This window comes from Xenopus tropicalis, chromosome 7, assembly GCF_000004195.4.
Source record: "Xenopus tropicalis strain Nigerian chromosome 7, UCB_Xtro_10.0, whole genome shotgun sequence".
NCBI classification, from domain to species: domain Eukaryota; kingdom Metazoa; phylum Chordata; class Amphibia; order Anura; family Pipidae; genus Xenopus; species Xenopus tropicalis.
The window spans coordinates 16,627,826-16,654,815 of NC_030683.2; the positions used below are offsets into that span (position 1 = coordinate 16,627,826).

Here is a 26,990-nt window from a genome sequence, read left to right on the forward strand (position 1 = left end):
CCCGGTTTTTGGAAGGGTTGCCTGGGTCAAAACCTCCTGCCCAGTTTCCCAAATTAGGAAAACTGGCAGGACTCGGTAACATTGACACGGCGACTGGGCAATTGCTGTGCCATAGCCCTGCCTCCTCCCCGCCCCCACGACACCATGGTCCCGCCTCTGCCACCCCCATGACAGCAGAGGTGGCAACCCTGAGACCCAAAATAGGCCCTGGCATTTTCAGTATACAGAGGCCCAAACAGCCCAATAAATAGTGACTGTCTATGGCATCTTACAGCAGCCCCTCTGGCATTCCCAGTACCCACAGGATGCCAGTCCGGGCCTGGTTTTAGCCTGATACTGTTGCACTAGCCATACACAGCAGGTTTGGACTGGGATTCAAAATAGGCCCTGGCATTTCAAGTACACAGAGGCCCAAACAGCCCCCCAGCAGCCCAATAAATAGTGACTGTATATGGCACCTTACAGCCCCCCTGGCATTCCCAGTACCCAGAGGCACAAACAGCCCCCTCCCAGCCCAATAAATAGTGGTTGCCTATGGCATCTTACAGCTCCCCTGGCATTCCCAGTACCCAGAGGCACAAACAGCCCCCCCAGCCCAATAAATAGTGAGTGTCTGTGGCACCTTACAGCCCCCCTGGCATTCCCAGTACCCAGAGGCACAAACAGCCCCCTCCCAGCCCAATAAATAGTGGTTGCCTATGGCACCTTACAGCTCCCCTGGCATTCCCAGTACCCAGAGGCACAAACAGCCCCCCCAGCCCAATAAATAGTGAGTGTCTGTGGCACCTTACAGCTCCCCTGGCATTCCCAGTACCCAGAGGCACAAACAGCCCCCCCAGCCCAATAAATAGTGACTGGCTATGGCACCTTACAGCAGCCCCTCTGGTATTCCCAGTACCCAGAGGCACAAACAGCCCCCCCCAGCCCAATAAATAGTGACTGTCTGTGGCACCTTACAGCAGCCCCTCTGGCATTCCCAGTACCCAGAGGCACAAACAGCCCCCCCCCCAGCCCAATAAATAGTGGCTGCCTATGGCACCTTACAGCAGCCCCTCTGGCATTTGCCAGAACCCACAGATTGCCAGTCCAGGCCTGCATGTATTAGGCACCACTTTACCCTTTGTTCACTGAACAGCACCCCAGGGTGACGTCACAATACTCCTCCTTGAAAGACAATCTGCACTGTGTAAATGCAATGTGTGAAACTATTTATAGGGCTCCCGTGCCATCACTGTAAAGCAGCCCTACTGTTTCAGGGAGTTAGTATGGTCAAAATGAACCCTTTCTAACCTTTCACATTCTAATATGGGCGAGATGCTAGATAGACCTTCAAATTGTTACTTTTGAATTCCAATTATATAAACTTTGTATTTTGTCCAAGTATCGTTTCTTTCCAGGGGGCCCCTAGTAAGAAGAGAACACAGGGCAAGTGGCTGGGTGAGATTTAAGCATTTTGGGTTATTTCAGGATCCCATTTTTTTATCATGCCAATAAATATCATTAAGCCAACTGCTTACTGAGGATGCTGGGAGTTATAGTCAAGATTAGAGAGGGGGCCCTGTGCTTGGCACCTCTGACTTACAGTAGAAAACAAATCAGCTGAGAGTCCGAATACAAAACATTCATTCAGCGCTCCGGCCCCATTCATTCAATGGCCCTGTAACAGGTACCGGTCCCTGGAGAACTGGAATCCTATTGTACCGCTGCCCGGGGAGTCAGTGTCTGTATATACCCAGTATGGCTCACTGCCAGGAACGAGCACTGCGGATGCAGCCGGCACCATCTCTGTTTATGTAATGCAGAACTAACGCTCACTTGCACTGCAGAGGCAGGACCCAGCATTGCAACTGCAGCAACACTCGCAGCCCGGCCGTATGGGAGACCCGTCCCAGCCATACCCATAATATACACACCATCATCATCATATAGATCTAATGCAACTATGGTAACATGATTATTACAGGGACAAGAAGCAGTGTCCCATATAAGAAATGGTTCAGTATGTTGTATTGCAGATGGATCTAGTTAAAGGGAAAGTACACCATTCAATTAACTCTCAGTATATATGTGCATCTGTATTTATCTACTGCTTTTGTCTGCAGGTCGGTGCATCTCTATGACATAGACAGTGACATCCTATGCCAAATTGCAGTTTCTAAATTATTCAATTGCAGCTTAGAATCTGAATAGTGACCTTGTTGCTATGGATTAATTGCCCTTGCAACCGTGACTTAGTTTGAAAGTTGCAACAGAAATAATTAGGAAAAAAGGCCTCAATATAAAAAGTAAGAATAGCAAAAGTGTATATTAAAAATATAGACCAACTTTTTGGTTGGTCAGGCGGTGGCAGCAAAGACAGTCTTGCTGTATATACACACATATTAGTCTTGTCTGCTCCAGAACTGGTCTATAGAGCATAGCAAATATTTATATGGAATAATCTGCTGATTCTGAGATAATATAGATGCATATCTGTTTAGATCTTTGTTTTACTTGGAAGCACTTAAAAAGAAGGCAACATGAGGGGCTGGTTTCAGTGGGACCTTCCATGGACATGCTCAGGCCTGGTAACATTAGCTTATAATTGTGCATTGATTTGTTCCTTGTTACAGAGCCAGTAAGTGCTTCTCCATGTGGGTAAACACACACCCAGTTTGTTTGTTTGCCTTGTACCTTACAGGGAATGTTATCAGTCATCAAATGATGACATGGCAGCTTCCACTCGTACCTGCAACCACAAATTTACTTATAGGGGTATTGCTGTAACAGTACAACAGGAGCACTGCAAGTCTAGTAACACATAACAACCAATCAACAGAAAGCATATACTGGTCTACTGTTTCAAAAATAAAATCTGATTAGTTTGTATTGCCTCTGAGAAGGGACTGGGGCTGTGGGATAGTAGGTATAGTAGGGAGAGATGGTGCCTATAGTAGCAGTGGGGGGATAATAGCCTCTGGGAAGGGACTGGGGCTGTGGGATAGCAGGTATAGTAGGGAGAGATGGTGCCTATAGTAGCAGTGGGGGGATAATAGCCTCTGGGAAGGGACTGGGGCTGTGGGATAGCAGGTATAGTAGGGAGAGATGGTGCCTATAGTAGCAGTGGGGGGATAATAGCCTCTGAGAAGGGACTGGGGCTGTGGGATAGCAGGTATAGTAGGGAGAGATGGTGCCTATAGTAGCAGTGGGGGGATAATAGCCTCTGGGAAGGGACTGTGGCTGTGGGATAGCAGGTATAGTAGGGAGAGATGGTGCCTATAGTACAGTGGGATAATAGCCTCTGGGAAGGGACTGGGGCTGTGGGATAGTAGGTATAGTAGGGAGAGATGGTGCCTATAGTAGCAGTGGGATAATAGCCTCTGGGAAGGGACTGTGGCTGTGGGATAGCAGGTATAGTAGGGAGAGATGGTGCCTATAGTAGCAGTGGGATAATAGTCTCTGGGAAGGGACTGGGGCTGTGGGATAGCAGGTATAGTAGGGAGAGATGGTGCCTATAGTAGCAGTGGGGGGATAATAGCCTCTGGGAAGGGACTGTGGCTGTGGGATAGCAGGTATAGTAGGGAGAGATGGTGCCTATAGTAGCAGTGGGGGGATAATAGCCTCTGGGAAGGGACTGGGGCTGTGGGATAGCAGGTATAGTAGGGAGAGATGGTGCCTATAGTAGCAGTGGGGGGATAATAGCCTCTGAGAAGGGACTGGGGCTGTGGGATAGCAGGTATAGTAGGGAGAGATGGTGCCTATAGTAGCAGTGGGGGGATAATAGCCTCTGGGAAGGGACTGGGGCTGTGGGATAGCAGGTATAGTAGGGAGAGATGGTGCCTATAGTAGCAGTGGGGGGATAATAGCCTCTGAGAAGGGACTGGGGCTGTGGGATAGCAGGTATAGTAGGGAAAGATAATTTGATATCAACCTTAAAGTAGAAAAACAGCAGTAAATAATGTGAAACCAAACTATGATTGATTCTTTTTCCTCCCATCTCATGTACAAGAAGGTTTACTCTTCAGACAATTTCAATATTAAGGAATATCTGCAAGGGCCCATTTCACTGCAGCACATAATATAAAGATTATGCAACAGAAGTCCGGTCCCCATCGCAGAGCCATATATGTCAGTGTATGAATAGTAAGCAGCACTTTCAGTCTTTGCCACCCACAGAATTCCCAGCGCCAGCCAAATCCTCAATGTGTTTTCCTCTCTGTTCTGAGCAGAATTCAGCCTTGTTACCAAAAGGCTCTGGCGCCCAATAAAAAAGCTACTTTAGATGCAATCAACTGATGAGCAAAAGCAGCCACTCTGGATATAAAGATAATGTATTCATGCATTCCCCTTGAAGGCTCTTTTCTCTCAGTCTAGAGCAGAAAATCCAGGCCTAGCTGTGTCCTTATTTCTCCTTTAAAGTATCAGACTTGGAAATTGAAATTTTGACATTTATGGCGTAACACGTTTTATGCAGAGGTCGAGAAAATAGATTTGTTTATCCAAACTCCAACAGCTGCCAACAGCCGGCATGAAATGGGGCTTGGGGTGCCCACACTCACCTCATAATAGGGTCTGGCCTGAGCTGCCCCCCACGCCATGTTGTGCAAATGGTATGAGGCACAGCTTGCCCCAAGTCTGGAATAGCGTCCATCCCTATCAGGTTAAGTGCACTACCCCCCATCAAGAGCCATACTTCCTGTGTAAACAGGAAGGAAGGAGCAGGATCTTTTAGTCAGTGTTCTGGGAGCCTGTGTTTACCTATTTACTGCCCCTACAGCAATGCTGCCTGAGGTGAGAATGTCCAGGGCACAACCAGGGTCGGACTGAGCTGCCGAGACACCGGAAAAAATCCTGATGGGCCCCAGCTCCAAGTGGGCCCCGGTGGACCAGACCCGACGCTTGCCGGTGCTCCCCCTGCTCGACCGTTCCTCCCCTGGGGTGGGACATTGGGTGGGGGCCCCTGCAGAGGAGGGGTAAGGGAACGCGGTTAGGACCCCGAGGGGCTTTCACCTCCCTGTCCGACCCTGGGCACAACCCACATATTAGTGGCTGCTAGGGTTGCCATCCAGCTGGTATTGGACCAGCCCAGATGGCAAATTGCCAGCTAGGGCCAGTGTCGGTATTACAAATTTACCAACAATATAATAATATAATCCTTCCCTTTCCTGACTGTTCACTCCCTTTTATATAGGAATCAGCCTCTGCCCTGCCCATTATCCCCACCCACCCATTCATTTCCCCTCCCCATCTGCCCATTTCCCTGCTCCATTTGCCCATTCTCCTGCCTAGCCTGCCCATTTCCCTGCTCTATTTGCCCATTCCCCTGCCTAGCCTGCCCATTTCTCCGCCCCATGTGACATCACTGCCCACCCCCCCCAACCTAAAGGCCAGTATTAATAGCAAAAAACGGTGGCAACTGTAATGGAAGCAATTATGAGGAAAAGGAAGTGCCATTTCAGCCACAAGTCAGAGTGGGAACCTTGCCTCAGGTAGAAAATTACCTGGCAACTTTAAAGGAATAGTTCAGTGTAAAAACAAAACTGGGTAAAACAGATATACTACACAAAATAAAAAATGTTTTTAATATAGTTAGGCAAAAATGTAATCTATAAAGGCTGGAGTGGGCAGATATCTAACATAATAGCCAGAACACTACTTCCTCCTTTACAGCTCTCTAAGCTGTTAGCAGTCAGTAGCCAATCAGTGACTTAAGGGGGGCCATATGGGACATAACTGTCAGTTAGTTTGCATTTGAATCTGACCTGCGTGCGCACAAACTAACTGAACACAGTTATGTGACCCCTAAAATCACTGACTAACTAAGAGGTTAGAGAGCTAAAAGCAGGAAGTAGTGTTCTGGCTATTATGTTAGACATCTGCCCACTCCAGCCTTTCTAGGCTATTATTTATTGATGACTATGTCTCCTTTTGGGAAGGCTATGCTCTCCCCACCACAAAGGTATTTGTTAATGGAGGTTTAGGGTGGCTTAGACTATTGGAAAAGAGATGACTTTCTATACATAAATACACAATTATAAACTCAGCTGTGAAAAATCTCATTGCATAGGGGTCAGAAGACCCAAATGTGCCCCTGAGAAAAAGAGCAAACAACAGCGGTTGGGGAGGAGGCACGAATAAAATATGAAAATATGGCTAAATCCCCTCCTCAGGGCAGACCCCGGCTTTCTGTGGGTGCAGGAATTCTACCTCCTGGTTTTCACCTGGGGCAAGATGCCATATTTTGCAGCAGGCAGAATGACAAAATAGTGCATTGTGGGTAAAAAGGCATGAAAACTCCAACTAATTTTTTTCGCCATGCCTGCTCTTAAGTATATGAGGCCCCGGGTCTGTGAGTGTATAAGAATACCCGCATCAGCAGATGACAATAATGTCAAGTTGACATTTTTCCTTTTGGATCCATTAATACTGTATTCCCTCAATGTGCTTTATACGCGGATCATTCTGAATGCAAAACGCGTTCCCTTGCTGAAATCTACCATTACTTCTCCAAATGGCTGCTTTGAAGTCAACATCAAAGGCGTTTTTCTGTATCAAGTTTGGCCCGTGGTGTTATTCACTCCGACGCATTCTCAGGAAGCCTAACGTGCCGCTGTTGTGCCACACAAAGTACAGAGGGATAACCGACTGTGTATTTTAAAGGGCTACATACCCACCGTGTCACTGCCCCAAATGCACAAACAGAAATACCCCTTGAAATAAAAACTCTTACGGAAAACACAGTGGGCAGAAATCTCCAAAGCTCAACAAAGACAGGTGATTTGTTAGAGCTCAGCAGCAAAACTGGGCTCTAACCCCCCCCCCCCCCCTCTGAATTTGTAATCCCCAAAACATATCACATGTAGGAAACAAGAACTTATGCTGGAACTTATTGTTTAAATTGTTAAATCTGACATGCTCTATTTAACAAGCAGAAACCATCGCTAACGTTAAAAATCGCTAAAAAAAATGAAAGGGAGAATTAAACATTTAATATAAGCTTCATCCAGTAGAAATAAGGGTCCTGTCCTGTTTTAAAAATATTGCAATTACTTTTCTTCATCCCCCTCTCAGCAATCTGTGCATACAGGAGTTGGGGGCGGAATATTACTGACAGATCAGATACATTGCAATGTGCTCCCTTTGCCTTATGTATTAGTGGGGCTTATTTATGAACACTGGGCAAACAACTAGAACCAATCAAATGTTTGCTTTCATTGTTCTATGTGACCAATCAGCAATGGGCCTGGAAAGAACAACAACAGCACCAGACCTACAGGGCTAATTTACCAGCCAGAGCCAGACCACAGGTTTTGGGCCACACTGCCCCAAAAAGGCAGATAAGCAGAGAAGGACTGGTTCCATCACACAACAGGCTACGGCAGATGAACAATATTCATGTTGTTCTTTTGGCTTTTGCCATAGCTTTTCCATAGTATTCTTTTTTGCTGTGGACTTTGAATTAATAATAATTCTCAGACATCTATATTTGCTGATAGTGCTCATGTCCGGGGTCGGGCACTCCTCCCCAAAGCACTCAGCATAAAAATATTTCATAAAGATAAAGCACCAGGTAAATTGACAGTATATTAGAAATAAACAAAAGGGTCACACATTCATTAGGCCACAAGCTTTGTGGGTGAGGGACAGAGTTATTGATATAAAATAGTACAGGTATGGGATCTGCTATTCAGAATGCTTGGGCCCTGGGGTCTTTTGGATAAGGGGTCTTTCCATAATTTGTTTCCCATACTAAAAATTAATTTAAACATTAAATAAGCCCAATAGAATTGTTTTGCTTCCAATAAGGATTAATTATATCTTAGTTGGGATCAAGTACAGGTACTGTTTTATTATTTCAGAGAAAAGGGAATCATTTAACCATTAAATAAACCCAATAGGGCTGTTCTGCCCCCAATAAGGGGTAATTATATCTTAGTTGGGATCAAGTACAGGTACTGTTTTATTATTACAGAGAAAAGGGAATAATTTAACCATTAAATAAACCCAATAGGGCTGTTCTGCCCCCAATAAGGGGTAATTATATCTTAGTTGGGATCAAGTACAGGTACTGTTTTATTATTACAGAGAAAAGGGAATCATTTAACCATTAAATAAACCCAATAGGGCTGTTCTGCCCCCAATAAGGGGTAATTATATCTTAGTTGGGATCAAGTACAGGTACTGTTTTATTATTACAGAGAAAAGGGAATCATTTAACCATTAAATAAACCCAATAGGGATGTTCTTCCCCCAATAAGGATCCTCGTTAGTACAATGTGTAAGGTACAAATGCAATGCTTATACAGTATCTGTGCAAAAAAATTCTCATTTAAAAATGTGTTTAAAATGGAGTCTACAGGAAATGACCTTCCCGAAATTTGAAGCTTTCTGGATAATGGATTTTCGGATAATGGGGTCTATATCTGTATGAAATAGCACTATGGAACCTATGGGCCCTTCCAGTTGACTCCAGTTCCCAATACCTCCAATGTTTTGCATGTTCTTTCACCTACAGTCGCTCCGAATACTAAGCAACACCACTGTTTATGACCAGACCATATAAAAATATGGGAGGCGCTTCTAGAAAATCCCGCTAGAAGGGCTGCATTTAATTTTACACATTTTTAAGTGCAGCCCTGCAACTTGCATCAGTTAGAAATGTTCCTGATTTTTCAAATGATCTGGTAAAATGGCAGTTGTGTTTTTGGTTGGGTTTAGACATCTTTCATGCTGAAATATTTACACTGGCCAAAATAGCCTAGTTTTTGAGCAGCAGATAGCCAAGCAGGGGTTAATCTCCCATAACCCAGACTAGCTGGTGAAAGCAGGGACAGCTGGGCATATGGTGAACCTCAACACACTTTAATTGGATGTGCTGATTAGGGATCAATTTAGCAGGGCAGCTCCATTGTCCCTATGGAATAGTGACAGAACTGATAAGCAGAGATATATTAGAGTACTGGGGTATAAACGCACCCCCCTTTATATGAGGGGTCTTTGTGCTGTTGAAAGGAAAGCCTCAACCAATCAGCAAGTGGCTTGCTCCAAAAAAAAATCTGCTCAGAATATATTAAATATATAAAATATATTACTTTGTAATATACACTAATTAATAATTTATTGGCGTTTTTTGTGCTTCGAGGGTTTACTCGAGTAGGTGTTTTATTTGATTGTACACTGCCGAATAGTGGAGTGCGTCACACAGCAATGCACAATCGGATTGAATGCCTCCCTATTGGCTGATTAAATAAAAGGCACTAAGTTTGCCCAGGAGTAGTTACCTATAAGATGTTTTTAAACAGGTGACCAGTAAATGCTACCTGCTGATTGGTTGTTAGGGGTTATCGCTCCTCTGCAAATTTAGTGCCTTTTATTACATAATCCCATATGGGTTCAGATTGTAAGCAACCTGAAAAAATCTTTAAACCCCCCAGTTCCAACCAGGGTCGGACTGGGGGGTGAAGGGCCCAGCACCCCCCAAGGTACCGCCGCATCCCCAGCAGGGGCCCCCGCATGTGAAACGCATCAGGGGAGGACATCACTGGGCAGGAGAAGCACGACAGGGTCGGGTCTGGGCCGCTGGGGCCCACCAGGTATTTTGCCAGTGCCCCAGCGGCCCAGTCTGACCCTGGTTCCAACACCTATGACTGCAGCACTTTTTTAATTACAGATAAAGGGATTTACAAAGCACATCCTTATATGTTAATATTACTCTACATTCTAAACATCAAATTAAACCCTAAATTATTGTCCCATACATGGGGTCTTTATAACAGGCTGTCTGACTGATAAGTGGCTACTAATTGGCCGGATATCTAATGGGCAGGTCTCAATGCAAGGACAGCATTGGTAGCAGATAACACTGGGCACAGACCTGCCCTTGCCGGGTAAGTGGATCTTGCCAGTTTATTTGGGCATCAGTGCCTGACTTTCTTCTATAAATCACTACCATTTTCACTATTCATTTAACCACACTATATTACACTGCTATACAATATCTGGTCATTTCAAATTCAAATTCTAAAGGGTATTTTCATGAATTCCCTGTACAGGTATGGGACCTGTTATCCAGAATGCTCGGGACCTGGGGATCTATCCATAATTTGGGCCTCCTACCTAAAGTCTGCTAAAAATCATCTAAATATTGGATAAACCCAATAGGGCTGTTTTGCTTCCAATAAAGATTAATTATATCTTAGTTGGGATCAAGTACAGGTACTGTTTTATTATTACAGAGAAAAGGGAATCATTTAACCATTAAATAAACCCAATAGGGCTGTTCTGCCCCCAATAAGGGGTAATTATATCTTAGTTGGGATCAAGTACAGGTACTGTTTTATTATTACAGAGAAAAGGGAATCATTTAACCATGAAATAAACCCAATAGGGCTGTTCTGCCCCCAATAAGGGGTAATTATATCTTAGTTGGGATCAAGTACAGGTACTGTTTTATTATTACAGAGAAAAAGGAAATCATTTTTAAAAATTAGAATTATTTGCTTATAATGGAGTCTATGGGAGATGGCCTTTCCGTAATTTGGAACTTTCTGGATAACGGATGTCCAGATAAGGGATTCCAAACCTGTATATAACTTTCTTAGTCTTTTTTTAGCCAAAGCCACACCGTATGTCAGGGCCCCTCCCACCTGCAATGCACCATGTGACTCACTCGCCAGCCAATATGTCCTCTTTGTTCCGTGGGTAATATATTGCTTAGTTACTAACAAAACACTACATAAAACCGCACTGAGCAATGTACTGTACTGCTGCGCTAATTCATCCCCATCGCCGTTCCCCTATACACCTTCACTATTCCTGGCAACCTGACATAAGGCTCGCAGAGGCAAACTGGCATGTTTCCAATACACGTACGTAGCCGCACATTCTCTAGGAGCAGCAGGCCATCAACGCACACGTGGCGCGGGGCAATTTATTTTTCAGCTCTTCTACACAATGCAGCTCAAAAATTATTATTATTATGGGGAATAAATTGGTTCTAGAAAAGGAAATGCAAAGTAGAAGAAAACAGAATGCTTTTCACTGATTAATGTACGAGATTGGAGCGCAGACTTTACACCGGGGACCTAATAAAACATGAGCCTCTAACCTCAAGTCCCAAGGGAGGGCTCAGCAGTTCAACATTCATGTAAATCTCAGGGTGGTCTACTGGATAGTAGGGATACATTAATCCTATATTTTTTGGATCTAATTGAATTCTGAATTGTCTACAGAAGAACCAAAGATGGACCAAAGCTTGAGATAAATTAAAAAAGACATCATCTGTAAACATAAACTTGGTCGCGTTCAGTTGTAACGTCACGTAAACTCAAGTGTTCTGCTGAACCAATTCCAAACCGAATCCTTGAAAAAAGTATTGAGTTTTGGGCCAGTCCTGATCTCCTGGAATTGGAGCTTCCCTACCAGTAGCACACACACTTTCCTATATTCAAATACAACATTTAAAATCATAGGGATAGATATAGAGGTTCTGGCTGATCTTCCATGTCATCAGAAGGTTCCTGCATTGGTACTAGAGCAGGATTGTCCTAGTCTGGTAGCACCAACTCTCAACATCTGTAGGCTGTAGGCCATCATTTGACTTCCATGGTTAAAAATTGACTCCCCATAATATTATGTCTGAAGCCAGATAGATTTCCTGATGGATTTAGTGCAGATGTTCTAGCCATCCCCGGTGCATTGCTTGTTCATGTATGGCAGAAGAATGGACCCTTGCACCTGGTACATATGTATAGGAGATTTCCTGTTCTATATACGCTATAACAGGGGACACTCTTCTATATTTTAGCACTGAAGGAACCCATAGCGGCAGGGGTGGCAGCAAAACAAAGGCAGCAGTTAATGAAATGAGCCCAGAATGCAAATCTCAGAGTTGTGACATCCCCTGTGTAGGTCCTTGTGCCTGTAATGAAGACATGACTCTTGGAGGTCTATTGTGCATTGTTCCCCTCGTAGGTAGGCCCTATCTGTCTGTGCCAAGGAACGTTCCGTATGCATCTCCCTGAGTACAAAAGGATTACAAAGCACACTCCAGCCTTCATCTATCCATCCCAAGGGAGGGGGAACATGTGCTTCGCTATGGCATCCCCAATTTCCAAGGCACAACCATTAAATAATCACAGCATTGTACACACATTACACGCATTACCTGTGATTTTATATCACTATACTTCCCTTGGAAACACTGCGGCTGCCCAATACTCTTGGGTGCTTAACCTTCTCTTAATCTCAATGTCCAGAGGTGCTGTCTCCATTTAAAGTACAGTAGTTATACAAATATAAATAGATGGATACCATACAGGTAACTATTTATTATTTATACTGGTAATTATTTATTATCTATATATGTATGCCTTACTCTTTGTCTGGCTCTCAGTCTGTCGTCCGTCCCATCTAATCAGCATGAGGTTAGGGTATACAGATCTGTATTACTGATATTGAGCCATATGCTGAATATTTGGTACATGGCACAACACTGCAACACTGTACAATGGCACTAAATACACCAGACCAGGGATGGATAACCCCCGAGAGCCTCCAGCTATTGAACTTCTGAGCTGGAAATTGCAGTATAACAATATCTGAAAGAGCACAGTTTGCCCATCCCTACAAAAAGCTTCTATAGTCCCCTGGGCTGTTAGAGATGGTGGGAGTTGCAGTACAGCAACATACAGAGAGCTGCAGTTTTGTTCAATACATCACTTAACACTCAACCTTGGACACAGGATTACACCTGCCACCGTCCCTTTGGCTAATTTGGCATGATGGGAACTGTAGTTCATATTTGCCAAATTCCAAATTGTAAGCACAGTCTGAATTATCAGTAAATTCCTAATTCTATAAACATGCCAAATCATCTGAAGATACAGCGACCCAAATAGCTGCCACTTATTTATTAGGCCTGTGCTTTAGCCCAAAGGGGCAAATATCATGCACATCCTGAGGAATATTGTGCTGACATTGGAACTTACCCATCCCATTATTACACCTGTTATATAAGAATATAACCAAAGCTGAGCAATAAAGGCATTTATCTCTGCGTATTGGTGCAACCTGCCCTATAGACCTTGCCGAGCGATCTGGGTAACAATGGCAATAAAAGGGGACAAAGCAGTATGGGGGCTTGATGGCACAGCAGCAAATGGGATGGGGGAATCTGCATGTCATTGGAGGAACTCATGCATCAATGCTCTGAGTAAATTAGGATTATCTATCCTTTACATGGAGGGGAGGTGGGGGGGGTCTCACAAAGGATCATAAAAACCTGCAGCAGCAGCAGGCGTCTGTTGTTCTGAGTCGATGGACCTTTATTTTTTGGTTAATACATATTAACTACATCCGATGAGAGTGAAAGCACTGCAGGGCCCGACCCCCATTAAGCCGAGTTTGCATGGGAGATACATGCCCATAATGGAATATTCAGTTTAATGTCCCTTTGTCCATTACACCACAAGCATCGGGCAGCGATAGCCCTGTCCTAAGAAAGTCACAATTATTTCCCCCATCCTGGCGCAGTTTATTCCCATTTACGCCAATTTACGGAAGCCCTGCGTTATTCAGAAACAAGACGCTGCCTCAATAACATTTGTTTGTGTAGCAGAGGGTTTCATGCCTTCTCATTGCTCCATTATTAAAAACACAATGAAAGATATATGGATATTTGATTGTAACAGTCACCTTGCCATAGCTGCAGTTTCTATCAGCAATAGCCATTAGCACCCATCGTTGGGTCCCCATAGGGGCCAGCCCCACTGTTTGGGTACCACTTCTCTATAAGATACATGCAGAATCTACATATACAGAGAGGGCATTTCATGGGGACCATACTCATGACATATTCTTTTAATCATTTTCTTAGTATATAGGTAAGCAATGGCTAACTTAAGTGCCTTCAGCTTTGTCACTACCACAGCAACCTACTAATAATAAAGGCTGAGAGTTCCAGTTCAATCACAGCCAAGGGGGTCACAGGTTTCATCCTTCTGACTAATCCAGTCCTTAAATAAGGGGGATCCCAGGCATTCTCCCTTCCCTGTTCAGTAATTCAAGCCCTGATACGTATAACAGATACAGCCTGGAAATGTATATCCCTAAATCTCAGCATTAAAAGTCATGAAAGCAGCTTTCTAAGAAAATCAGTATACAACAGCCCACGGATACGGCTACGGAACACACACCTGCAGCCTGTGTGCACAATGGGCATCTGGATAGACAAATGAGACCAGGGTTTGGGTTTGGGATCAATAGACAGGTGTCTGATATAAATATATTTAGACAAGAATACCTTCTTCTTTCTATCTTTTGACCGTTTCCGGTGCCTTTTCTTTTCCTTTGCATCTTCCTCTGCATTAATGTCCAGATCCCTGTTCTTTTTTAGCTGGGACGCAGCGTGAGCCATGATGAGGCTAAATATCCCATAAAGGTTCCCTTGGAATAGGTTATATCCTTACGTGCCTTCGGTTCCGACTCCCTGTCAGCGTTCCAAAGGATGGAGAAGGGCAAGCCAAGCAGCCAAGAGAAGGACGGAGGTGCAGGAGAAGGAGCGGGCCGGCCGAATTCTCATGACTTTACCTTCCAGCACCTTTATGGGGCATTGTCACGCATGAGTGAGAGAGAAAGAGGCAGCTGAAGCAGAGCAGCCTGGATCCCAAGCCACCAGCTGGATGTGCCTATGTGATCCCAGCAATGGGGGGGGGGGGGGGGGGGGGGGAATTGCTCTTAACGATGCAGTGAAAAAAAAAAAGGATCAAGCGAAGGAGCACATGGATAGACGCATAATTAGAATTAGAGCAGAATTCTTCCTCAAATCCACAGCGCAGCGTTGACTCCCCACTGTAGTATAACTGCTGATGACGGCAAAAAAAATGAAATAAATAATAAAATAGCCCCCCCTCCCAAGAAAAAAAAAAAAAGAAATTATCTTGCCATAAAGATCCCCAGCTGCATTATGCACTGCACAATACCAGTGCTGCCATATCTCTCAACACTGGTCCTTTTGTGCTGAGCTTTTTCTCTGTATGACAACACATGGAAGGGAGGAGGGTATGGAGAGCTCCCTTGTCTTATACAGAGGAGAACATACTCGTTACAACTCACCGCCGCCGCAGCAGCAAGGAAAACATGGGATGGGGCTGATGTGCAGAAGAGGCGTGGGGGGTCCCTGGAACGCTGCACCGGGTTCCAATCCAATTCTTTTGCTTTAAATGTCCCTCAGACCCATCAACAATAGATTACAGCTGAGCGCTTCCTATTGAGTCCTCCTCTCCATCACCTCAATATCTTTTAAGCCACCTGAGTCCTCAGCATCTGCAGCTTCTGAATATTCATCACGCCGTCCGAAATAGCAGCAGTAGAAAGGGGCCCTGAAGGAGAATCTATTAATGGAATGTACACAGAAGCAGCCAATCACAGCTCAGAAGGGGGATATTAATAATTAACCCCAAACCTGTACAAAATAGATGTTTACATGTTGTTTTTCCTGCTTCTGACACGCGTGGTGGCTGTGAGGGGAGAAAAACAATGTCCCACGCAGAAGCGTGTAAATAAAATATATTATATATATATATCATATAACCTAGCACTATGGAATGCTGGAGGCCATTTAATAAATAGTTATTTATATATTGAAACAGAATTGGATAAAACATTTAATTCCTGCTGAAAAAAGATCTTTCAAATGTTCAAATGTGCCTAAATGTATTTTATAATTAGGCAATAAGCATGGAGGGCATCAGGCGCAATTTCCAAGGATCCGCTCAAAACAATGATTTTTGTATAGATATTAGCATTGCAATCGCACCTTACCCAGTGTACTAACAAGTATCCGTGGCAGAGAAGGGACACGGAGCAATACAAGAGTGGGATCCGCTATTTGGAAACCTGTTATTCAGAAAGCTTACAGGAAGACCATCTCCCATAGACTTCATTCTAATCAAATAATTTTTACAAATTATTTCCTTTTTCTCTGTAATAATAAAACAGTACCTGTACTTGATCCCAACTAAGATATAATTACCCCTTATTGGGGGCAGAACAGCCCTATTGGGTTTATTTAATGGTTAAATGATTCCCTTTTCTCTGTAATAATAAAACAGTACCTGTACTTGATCCCAACTAAGATATAATTACCCCTTATTGGGGACAGAACAGCCCTATTGGGTTTATTTCATGGTTAAATGATTCCCTTTTCTCTGCAATAATAAAACAGTACCTGTACTTGATCCCAACTAAGATATAATTACCCCTTATTGGGGCAGAACAGCCCTATTGGGTTTATTTAATGGTTAAATGATTCCATTTTCTCTGTAATAATAAAACAGTACCTGTACTTGATCCCAACTAAGATATAATTACCCCTTATTGGGGGCAGAACAGCCCTATTGGGTTTATTTCATGGTTAAATGATTCCCTTTTCTCTGTAATAATAAAACAGTACCTGTACTTGATCCCAACTAAGATATAATTACCCCTTATTGGGGCAGAACAGCCCTATTGGGTTTATTGGTTAAATGATTCCCTTTTCTCTGTAATAATAAAACAGTACCTGTACTTGATCCCAACTAAGATATAATTACCCCTTATTGGGGCAGAACAGCCCTATTGGGTTTATTTAATGGTTAAATGATTCCATTTTCTCTGTAATAATAAAACAGTACCTGTACTTGATCCCAACTAAGATATAATTACCCCTTATTGGGGGCAGAACAGCCCTATTGGGTTTATTTAATGGTTAAATGATTCCCTTTTCTCTGTAATAATAAAACAGTACCTGTACTTGATCCCAAATAAGATATAATTAATCCTTATTGGGGGCAGAACAGCCCTATTGGGTTTATTTCATGGTTAAATGATTCCCTTTTCTCTGTAATAATAAAACAGTACCTGTACTTGATCCCAACTAAGATATAATTACCCCTTATTGGGGGCAGAACAGCCCTATTGGGTTTATTTAATGGTTAAATGATTCCCTTTTCTCTGTAATAATAAAACAGTACCTGTACTTGATCCCAACTAAGATATAATTACCCCTTATTGGGGGCAGAACAGCCCTATTGGGTTTATTTAATGGTTAAATGATTCCCTTTTTCTCTGTAATAATAAAACAGTACCTGTACTTGATCCCAACTAAGATATAATTACCCCTTATTGGGGGCAGATCAGTCCTATTGGGTTTATTTCAAGTTTTTATCGTAAATTTTAGGTATGGAAATCCAAATTACAGAATGATCCCTTATGTGGAAAACCCCTGGTCCAGAGCATTCTGGATAACAGGTCCCATACCTGTACTGAATTCTGCTGTGCTGACTGGTGATAATATCTGCCCATGTGTAACCAAAGGATACTGTATGCTAGAAGCACCAGGACAGGATTTAACAATTTTCAAAATTCCCAGTCCAACCAATGACTTGGTTTGTGGTGTCCAAAACATGTTTTTTACAAAACCCATCAGTTAATAGAGCTTCCCCAGCAGAATCCTGCATTGTAATCTGTTTTTCAAAAACACAAACAGATTTTTTAAATTTAATTTTGAAATTTCACATAAAGCTAGCCATATTCTTCATTTCCCAGGATGCCACAGCCATGTGACCTGTTCTCTGATAAACTTCAGTCACACTTTACTGCTGCGCTGCAAGTTGGAGTGATATCCCCCCCGCCCCTCCCAGCAGCCGATCAGCAGAACAATGGGAAGGGAGCAAGATAGCAGCTCCCAGTAGGTATCAGAATAGCACTCAATAGTAAGAAATCCAAGTCCGGCTTGGGACTCCTCCAGTTACATGGGAGTAGGAGAAACAATAGGTTAGCTGAAAGCAGTTCTAATGTGTAGCGCTGGCTGAAAGCTCAGACTCAGGCACAATGCACTGAGATGCCGCCTACACACCAATATTACAGCTACAAATACATTTGTTGGTTTAAGAATAAAACGTTAAATGGCAGAGGGAATTATTTGCTATGTAAACAGTGTAATTTAGAAATTAAAAATACCCCATACAAATCATGACAGTATCTCCTTAAGCATTTACTGGTGTCAGGTGAGTTTGTGCAGATAGGTATAGATGGGTAAGTATAGGTTTGTGGGTGCTGGGTTTACTTGGAAGGGTTGAACTTGATGGACTCTGGTCTTTTTTCAACCCTATGTAACTATGCAACATGGGCAGTGAGCATTCAGCACAATGACATCACTTCCAGCCAAGGACATTCTCCAACCCTCCCAGATCCATGCCAACACCGCCCTGCCAGGCTGGTAAGATTTAAACATAAATGAGGCACCAGGGTACTAAATGGTGCCAATCCTCTGGGCTAAACCATTGGTTCTTTATTATATATACACTCATGGGCCATCCCAAGTAGAAGCCAGAGGGCAGGTTCTCTGATGGGTCCTAGATGGTCCAGTCTGACCCTGCCTGATCCTGCCAGTGCAGTAAGTCATGTAAGTATCACTCGACAATGAGGCAGGGACGTTTCCAAGCAATAATTTTTCGAGGGGGCACAGAATACAATATTAAAATTAATCTTTGAATTTACATTTTGCAAAGTTTGGATTCTGTCAAATGCCAAATATTCTATTCAAATCCCTATAATACCATGCAGTAGAGCAGAATGGATACCTGAAATCTATGTGCCCAACTTATTACCCCATATACAGGAATCAATTCCTCATTTTAGCACTTTTAATTCAGATTCACTTGAACACTAAGGATTTAGCCAGACACATTAATCAGGAGAAGCTAAAGAGCTGAGGGTACAACACCCCGAACAGACTGTACCATGCACTAGAACAGGGGGGGGTATCTAAAAACTTTATGCAGCGAATCCAAGACTTATCTTGTGAATCAATAATTAGGGGTTTTTTTCCATATTTTTTTTTAATATCTAGATTAAGGCTAATTCTTTTGGATTACATGGGTATCATCTAGATGGACATTGGAGACCACAAATGATTATCCAAATAAGTAGGTATTTTTATCAGCTGGAATAAAAGAGAATTTCATTATACAGTTAGGCACTGATTGGTATGCACTCAAAAGACTCATCCTCTACATCAGTCCCTGCCCCAGTGGAGCTTACAATCTAAGGTCCCTATAACATTCCCATCAGTCCCTGCCCCAGTGGAGCTTACAATCTAAGGTCCCTATAACATTCCCATCAGTCCCTGCCCCAGTGGAGCTTACAATCTAAGGTCCCTATCACATACCCATCAGCCCCTGGCCCAGTGAGCTTACAATCTAAGGTCCCTATCACATTCCCATCAGTCCCTGCCCCAGTGGAGCTTACAATCTAAGGTCCCTATCACATTCCCATCAGTCCCTGCCCCAGTGGAGCTTACAATCTAAGGTCCCTATCACATTCCCATCAGTCCCTGCCCCAGTGAGCTTACAATCTAAGGTCCCTATCACATTCCCATCAGCCCCTGCCCCAGTGGAGCTTCCAGTCTAAGGTCCCTATCCCATTCCCATCAGTACCTGCCCCAGTGGAGCTTACAATCTAAGGTCCCTATCACATTCCCATCAGTCCCTGCCCCAGTGGAGCTTCCAGTCTAAGGTCCCTATAACATTCACACACACTAGGGGCAGTTTCATAAGGAGTATGGAGTGTATGCCTGTATGGAGTATAGGAAGAAACTGGATGAATTTGGAAAACGCAACTTCACTAAGACTATTGTGCCTGTTATGGGGTCTTTCCAACAGCCTGCCCATCCCATATCGGCCAGGTTAGAAATGGAGTCTGCATTGGTGGTTGATATGGTCACCATAGACCCCCAGTATGATCTAATCATGGGTCCTGAGTCCAAGTGATTGGATTAGCACAATTTCACCCACATCAAGTGTTGCCGAACTGAGCAAAGATCTGCTGGTTTGACAACCTTCCTATATGCCAAGCTTAAGACAAACTAGCAACTCATTGGTTTACATATAGAACTAAAGCCATTGCTTTTGTCTCTCAGACAAGCATTGGCTAATGGCTGCCATGCAATCTAATCTTGATTACAGTAATAAAATAAATCCCAGTTGTTCTGTATAACAAAACAGTCCGGCACCAAACAATTAACAGCACTGTGGACACCAAATTTTGCACCTAAAATCTATCTGAGCCACAGGCAGTGGGCAGTTAAACATTAATACACATTTCATCAGGATGGAGAGTGCGGCGGCAGAGTGCAGCCTGGTTAATCTCCGCTTGCCCTATCCAGATGTCGGCACGTACGTAACATTAGCACTGTAAAACCTCCTAATATGCAAGGGAGGGTCTCTGCTTTATCCAAATTCTTTTAATCCAGATGGAAAATTGATTTCGCCAACTGTTATGTACTAACTAGGTCAGCCTGAGAAGACAAACAACAACATGGCTGCTGGGCTAAGAACGGGACCATGGGAAATAGGGAAAATGTAAACAAATAATACCATTTTATAGCAGTATAAATGCCATGGAAAGTGAGACTTAGCACTCTCTGGCTGAAGAAGGAACACAATCAGGGTGATTTGCTCACGGGTGTTGCTTCAGTCTATTCACATACATGTAACATGTAAACACTGTACCCCAAGCTAAACCAAGAGGGCACAATATCAACTGTAAGCCGCTCTTCAGCAAAGCCCCCCGCCCAGCAGGTTCTCTTGAATAAAGCAGTTCTCCTTATATTATTATACATTATACAATGTTTCATATGCCCAAGAAATAGGTAATGATATTATTATAATGTCATATAAAGAAGTCAGAGGCACTTATTGCTGCCTGGGGGCCATATAGTGTCAGACCGGCCAGCGGGATACCAGGAAAACTGCCAGTAGGCCCAGGTGTCAGTGGGCCCTTTTTACTTCTACCCATTTGCCTATTTATGGTCATTTTCTATTTATCAATGGGAACAGAGAAGCTTAATAGATAGAAGAATAGAGGATAGTATGATGTGAAATAGGCTAATAGAGTAGGTAGGAGAATAAAGAGTTTGAATGGGACCATGGTCTAAGGTTTTCTAATGGGCCCCTGGCCCCAGGTCTGACACTGAGGCCATAAAAATGTCACGGCAGGGACACATTGTCATAGAGAGCAGGTTTGAGCAATGACCACTAATGATACAAACATCATCAACATTTACATTCCAACAGTGATGTCATAAGACTTTGACCTTTGCCAATAGTATCACAAAATCAATACAAGGATAATGGTTACACTGGTTTGGTAGATAGACGGCCAACCAAGGGCAACTTTTAGTTTCAGGTATTTCGTTAAAGACTTAAATGGCCCAAGTATCTACTGTATGTCTAGCAATTTGCTGCCTATGACTGAAATCAGGTCTCCTACTCCCACCTCTGATAGTGATGCTAGTTAGATAATAGTTCCCCTGTGCCGGATAAGAAAATACATTTTGAAACATAGAAGGTTTATTTATATCCAAAAGTAAACATTTTTTAGAGTAAAACCCGGTTTCTCCGGTGTTATAAATGGAGAGGAATGTGCTTCCATTTACCTTCCATTGTTTGACACTTTGACTTGGCATCAGTCAAGCGCAGGATTTGACTGGGCCACGGTGACACAAAGAGATGCCCCAAAAGACCAAGGTGTTAGCTGGGCCTCCAGTATAGTGCACATTCAGCAGCCCCTCCGTTCCATTCTGAACAACAGCCCCTCTTGCCCCAGTCTGCAATGTAACCTGACCTTGTTGCAAGATGTTTAGCGATGTCCCTGCTGCCCTATCAGTGTAAAACCTTCACCAAACACCGTCTATTCTTCTATACTAAGTACAAAAGGGAAAGCTCATCTAGTGGCACTTTGATATTCAAGGATGGGGATCAGGTTATGGATCAAGGACGTTGATGTCCTGGTTAACAAAAGTCAGTAGCCCAGTTGTACAGCCCAGGTTATACCTGCCCTAATGCATAATGGTATAATGACTCCCAGAAATGTATGGCTTTTACCTAAGAACAGAGCCAAATCATACTGATCTCGCACCTTTCTTAATCAATGAGGGTCAATGTCTTTCAAGCTAGGCTTTCCCTTATCCTTAGCCAGGCTATAATGTGAGTATAATGTGAGTAGGGCTGACTCTTTTTAATATACGCAACTATGTGTAATTTGATCAGGCATTTAAATTTTGATATCAAGTTCTGAGTGGAATTACAGGCCATTATAACAGAGATAAAGCCGTGGGCCTATCAAATATCTGCAGCCGCAGTTTGTTTCAAACTTTTCATTATTGCTAAGTACACACAATAAGGTTCTTTATATAAAAAAAAACAACCCGTTACATTCTAGAGCTGGCCCCCCTCCAACTCCAATCAAACTGAGAATAATTCAGCGTAGTGATCGCTCCTGATATAGTAACCTGCTGACTTACTGTTTGGCACTGATTCCTCTCCATGGATTTGTTCAACAGTAGTGACCAGAACGCACACGATCAGTGAATATTCATATTACTACTGGAGTTATAAGGAAAATGCTTTGTAGGAATCAAGAGTTGTTGGAAATGCAGTGATTTGAAAGCATAAGAGAGGGTGGGAAGGGACTGGGGCTGTGGGATAGCAGGTATAGTAGGGAGAGATGGTGCCTATAGTAGCAGTGGGGGGATAATAGCCTCTGGGAAGGGACTGGGGCTGTGGGATAGCAGGTATAGTAGGGAGAGATGGTGCCTATAGTAGCAGTGGGATAATAGCCTCTGGGAAGGGACTGGGGCTGTGGGATAGCAGGTATAGTAGGGAGAGATGGTGCCTATAGTAGCAGTGGGGGGATAATAGCCTCTGGGAAGGGACTGGGGCTGTGGGATAGCAGGTATAGTAGGGAGAGATGGTGCCTATTGTAGCAGTGGGGGGATAATAGCCTCTGGGAAGGGACTGGGGCTGTGGGATAGCAGGTATAGTAGGGAGAGATGGTGCCTATAGTAGCAGTGGGATAATAGCCTCTGGGAAGGGACTGGGGCTGTGGGATAGCAGGTATAGTAGGGAGAGATGGTGCCTATAGTAGCAGTGGGGGGATAATAGCCTCTGGGAAGGGACTGGGGCTGTGGGATAGCAGGTATAGTAGGGAGAGATGGTGCCTATAGTAGCAGTGGGATAATAGCCTCTGGGAAGGGACTGGGGCTGTGGGATAGCAGGTATAGTAGGGAGAGATGGTGCCTATAGTAGCAGTGGGGGGATAATAGCCTCTGGGAAGGGACTGGGGCTGTGGGATAGCAGGTATAGTAGGGAGAGATGGTGCCTATAGTAGCAGTGGGGGGATAATAGCCTCTGGGAAGGGACTGGGGCTGTGGCATAGTAGGTATAGCAGGGAGAGATGGTGCCTATAGTAGCAGTGGGATAATAGCCTCTGGGAAGGGACTGGGGCTGTGGGATAGCAGGTATAGTAGGGAGAGATGGTGCCTATAGTAGCAGTGGGGGGATAATAGCCTCTGGGAAGGGACTGGGGCTGTGGGATAGCAGGTATAGTAGGGAGAGATGGTGCCTATAGTAGCAGTGGGGGGATAATAGCCTCTGGGAAGGGACTGGGGCTGTGGGATAGCAGGTATAGTAGGGAGAGATGGTGCCTATAGTAGCAGTGGGGGGATAATAGCCTCTGGGAAGGGACTGGGGCTGTGGGATAACAGGTATAGTAGAGAGAGATGGTGCCTATAGTAGCAGTGGGGGGATAATAGCCTCTCGGAAGGGACTGGGGCTGTGGGATAGCAGGTATAGTAGGGAGAGATGGTGCCTATAGTAGCAGTGAGATAATAGCCTCTGGGAAGGGACTGGGGCTGTGGGATAGCAGGTATAGTAGGGAGAGATGGTGCCTATAGTAGCAGTGGGATAATAGCCTCTGGGAAGGGACTGGGGCTGTGGGATAGCAGGTATAGCAGGGAGAGATGGTGCCTATAGTAGCAGTGGGGGGATAATAGCCTCTGGGAAGGGACTGGGGCTGTGGGATAGCAGGTATAGTAGGGAGAGATGGTGCCTATATTAGCAGTGGGGGGATAATAGCCTCTGGGAAGGGACTGGGGCTGTGGGATAGCAGGTATAGTAGGGAGAGATGGTGCCTATAGTAGCAGTGGGGGGATAATAGCCTCTGGGAAGGGACTGTGGCTGTGGGATAGCAGGTAGTGTCTGTGGCACTGCACATGCTCAGTGTGCCCTGGGCAGCTGTTATGAAGCTAAGCTTAGGGGTTGTTGCAAATATCAAGCAGAAAATGTATATACAGTATATTGTGAGTGGGTCCCTAAGCTTAGGTAAGTGACAGCAGCAGGGAATCAGCAGAAAAGAAGATGGGGGGAGTCTGGGGGCATTTTTGGGGCACAGATCTTCCCTGCTTAAGGGCTGCGGTTGCCTTTGGGCTGGTAGAGAAGCCCAAAACATAATGTACATTATTTCGAGCCTAGTTCTTTACTTAAGCTTTAGTTCTCCTTTACATGAATATTCTAGTAGAACATCTGTACAAACCCAATACACTTAATACTTGCCTGGCACGGCTACAACATTCTGACATTCTTTCAACTGCTCTGTTTCTGGCCGGTCGGATCACTCGCTGTACTCACCCCCCCTATGTTTCTACATAGCAGCAACGCACCTTTTATCTGTACTGTTCCTTTAAATGTCACAGCTATTGGGAAGGGGTGAGCAATGCAGTCATGTGGTTACTATATTCTCCTCTCATTAGGGGCTTCATGCAGCTTTCATGAATGGAGCTATAAGCAAATGACTCCCTGACAGGTTGCTATTATGTGCCAAGGCAGTGTGCGACACAGGCTGGGATACGCTGCCAGGCTCTATACTCATTACACACTGGATTAAACATAATGAATCAAGACAAAGACAAAGATTGTTCACTTCCAACCAAGTAAACACAGTGATTGTTATCCTGATATTCCCTGTAAGAACACAAAGAGCTGCTTTTAAAGAACAGGTACATTCTAAAGGCGTTACTGTAACCTTGAATGGGGCTGCTGTACAATCTTACATGTACAGAGGCCCTATGCATTGAAACCTGGGATAGGTGATATACCCCCTACTGTAAATGATAAGGATATTAGCAGTCACTGAGGGGTTCTGTGCCCATATAAAGGCACAAGGCTGCAGGCTGAGTTATACAGGGAACTCTGAGTATCACTCATGTATTATAAGGGATAATGTACCCCCTACTGTAAATGATAAGGATATTAGCAGTCACTGAGGGGTTCTGTGCCCATATAAAGGCACAAGGCTGCAGGCTGAATTATACAGGGAACTCTGAGTATCACTCATGTATTATAAGGGATAATGTACCCCCTACTGTAAATGATAAGGATATTAGAAGTCACTGAGGGGTTCTGTGCCCATATAAAGGCACAAGGCTGCAGGCTGAGTTATACAGGGAACTCTGAGTATCACTCATGTATTATAAGGGATAATGTACCCCCTACTGTAAATGATAAGGATATTAGCAGTCACTGAGGGGTTCTGTGCCCATATAAAGGCACAAGGCTGCAGGCTGAGTTATACAGGGAACTCTGAGTATCACTCATGTATAATAAGGGATAATGTACCCCCTACTGTAAATGATAAGGATATTAGCAGTCACTGAGGGGTTCTGTGTAGTGCTGGGCGGTATACCGGTTTAACCGGTATACCGGTTTTTAAAAAAAAAACGGTATGAGTTTTAAACATACCGCTATACCGGTATGCGCGCCTCCTGCTGTTTTTCTCCTATTACTTCCGGGTTGCACCCGTGCGTACGTGACGTCGGCGCGCATGTGACGTCAGCGCGCACGCGACGTCGCTAGGACGCATCGCTGGAGCTGGAGGAACCACAAGTTGGGTAAGTTCTGCTAGGGGGTTGTGGCTGGGGTTGGGGTTGTGGTTGGGGGGGTTGTGGCTGGGGTTGGGGGGCTGGGGGGGGTTTGTGGCTGGGGCTGGGGGGGGTTGTGGCTGGGGTTGTGGGGGCTGGGGGGGGTTGTGGCTGGGGTTGGGGGGGTTGTGGCTGGGGTTGGGGGGGCTGGGGTTGGGGGGGTTGGTGTTGGGGGGGCTGGGGTTGTTGGGGGGGGTTGGGGTTGGTGTTGGGGGGGTGGGGGGCCACCAATATTTATTATTTATTTTTTTATTTATATACCGTCAAATACCGTGATACCGATATAATTTTGAAAAATACCGTGATAAAAATTTTTGGTCATACCGCCCAGCTCTAGTTCTGTTCCCATATAAAGGCACAAGGCTGCAGGCTGAGTTATACAGGGAACTCTGTGTATCACTCATGTATTATAAGGGATAATGTACCCCCTACTGTAAATGATAAGGATATTAGCAGTCACTGAGGGGTTCTGTGACCATATAAAGGCACAAGGCTGCAGGCTGAGTTATACAGGGAACTCTGAGTATCACTTATGTATTATAAGGGTTAATGTACCCCCTACTGTAAATGATAAGGATATTAGAAGTCACTGAGGGGTTCTGTGCCCATATAAAGGCACAAGGCTGCAGGCTGAGTTATACAGGGAACTCTGAGTATCACTCATGTATTATAAGGGATAATGTACCCCCTACTGTAAATGATAAGGATATTAGCAGTCACTGAGGGGTTCTGTGCCCATATAAAGGCACAAGGCTGCAGGCTGAGTTATACAGGGAACTCTGAGTATCACTCATGTATAATAAGGGATAATGTACCCCCTACTGTAAATGATAAGGATATTAGCAGTCACTGAGGGGTTCTGTGTAGTGCTGGGCGGTATACCGGTTTTTAAAAAAAAAAACGGTATGAGTTTTAAACATACCGCTATACCGGTATGCGCGCCTCCTGCTGTTTTTCTCCTATTACTTCCGGGTTGCACCCGTGCGTACGTGACGTCGGCGCGCATGTGACGTCAGCGCGCACGCGACGTCGCTAGGACGCATCGCTGGAGCTGGAGGAACCACAAGTTGGGTAAGTTCTGCTAGGGGGTTGTGGCTGGGGTTGGGGTTGTGGTTGGGGGGGTTGTGGCTGGGGTTGGGGGGGCTGGGGGGGGTTTGTGGCTGGGGCTGGGGGGGGTTGTGGCTGGGGTTGGGGGGGCTGGGGGGGGGTTGTG

At 44.5% G+C, this 26,990-nt stretch overlaps 1 protein-coding gene across 24 annotated transcripts in view; it reads right to left on the reverse strand.

Moving 5' to 3' along the window:
- ank3 (ankyrin 3, node of Ranvier (ankyrin G)) overlaps positions 1-26,990 on the reverse strand; it is a 244,965-nt gene that overhangs the window by 169,236 nt on the left and 48,739 nt on the right. For 4 of the 24 annotated variants that reach the window (XM_031905294.1, XM_031905295.1, XM_031905289.1 and 1 more), the window contains exon 1: positions 14,282-14,659. The exons of 1 other annotated variant lie outside the window; for it this stretch is intronic. In XM_031905294.1, the coding sequence (XP_031761154.1) occupies positions 14,282-14,395 (114 nt within the window). In that variant the 5' untranslated portion in view covers positions 14,396-14,659. Of the gene's footprint in view, positions 1-14,281; positions 14,670-26,990 lie in introns of those variants that run through there. 19 more of the 24 variants (XM_031905298.1, XM_031905293.1, XM_031905296.1 and 16 more) reach the window with 9 other exon arrangements.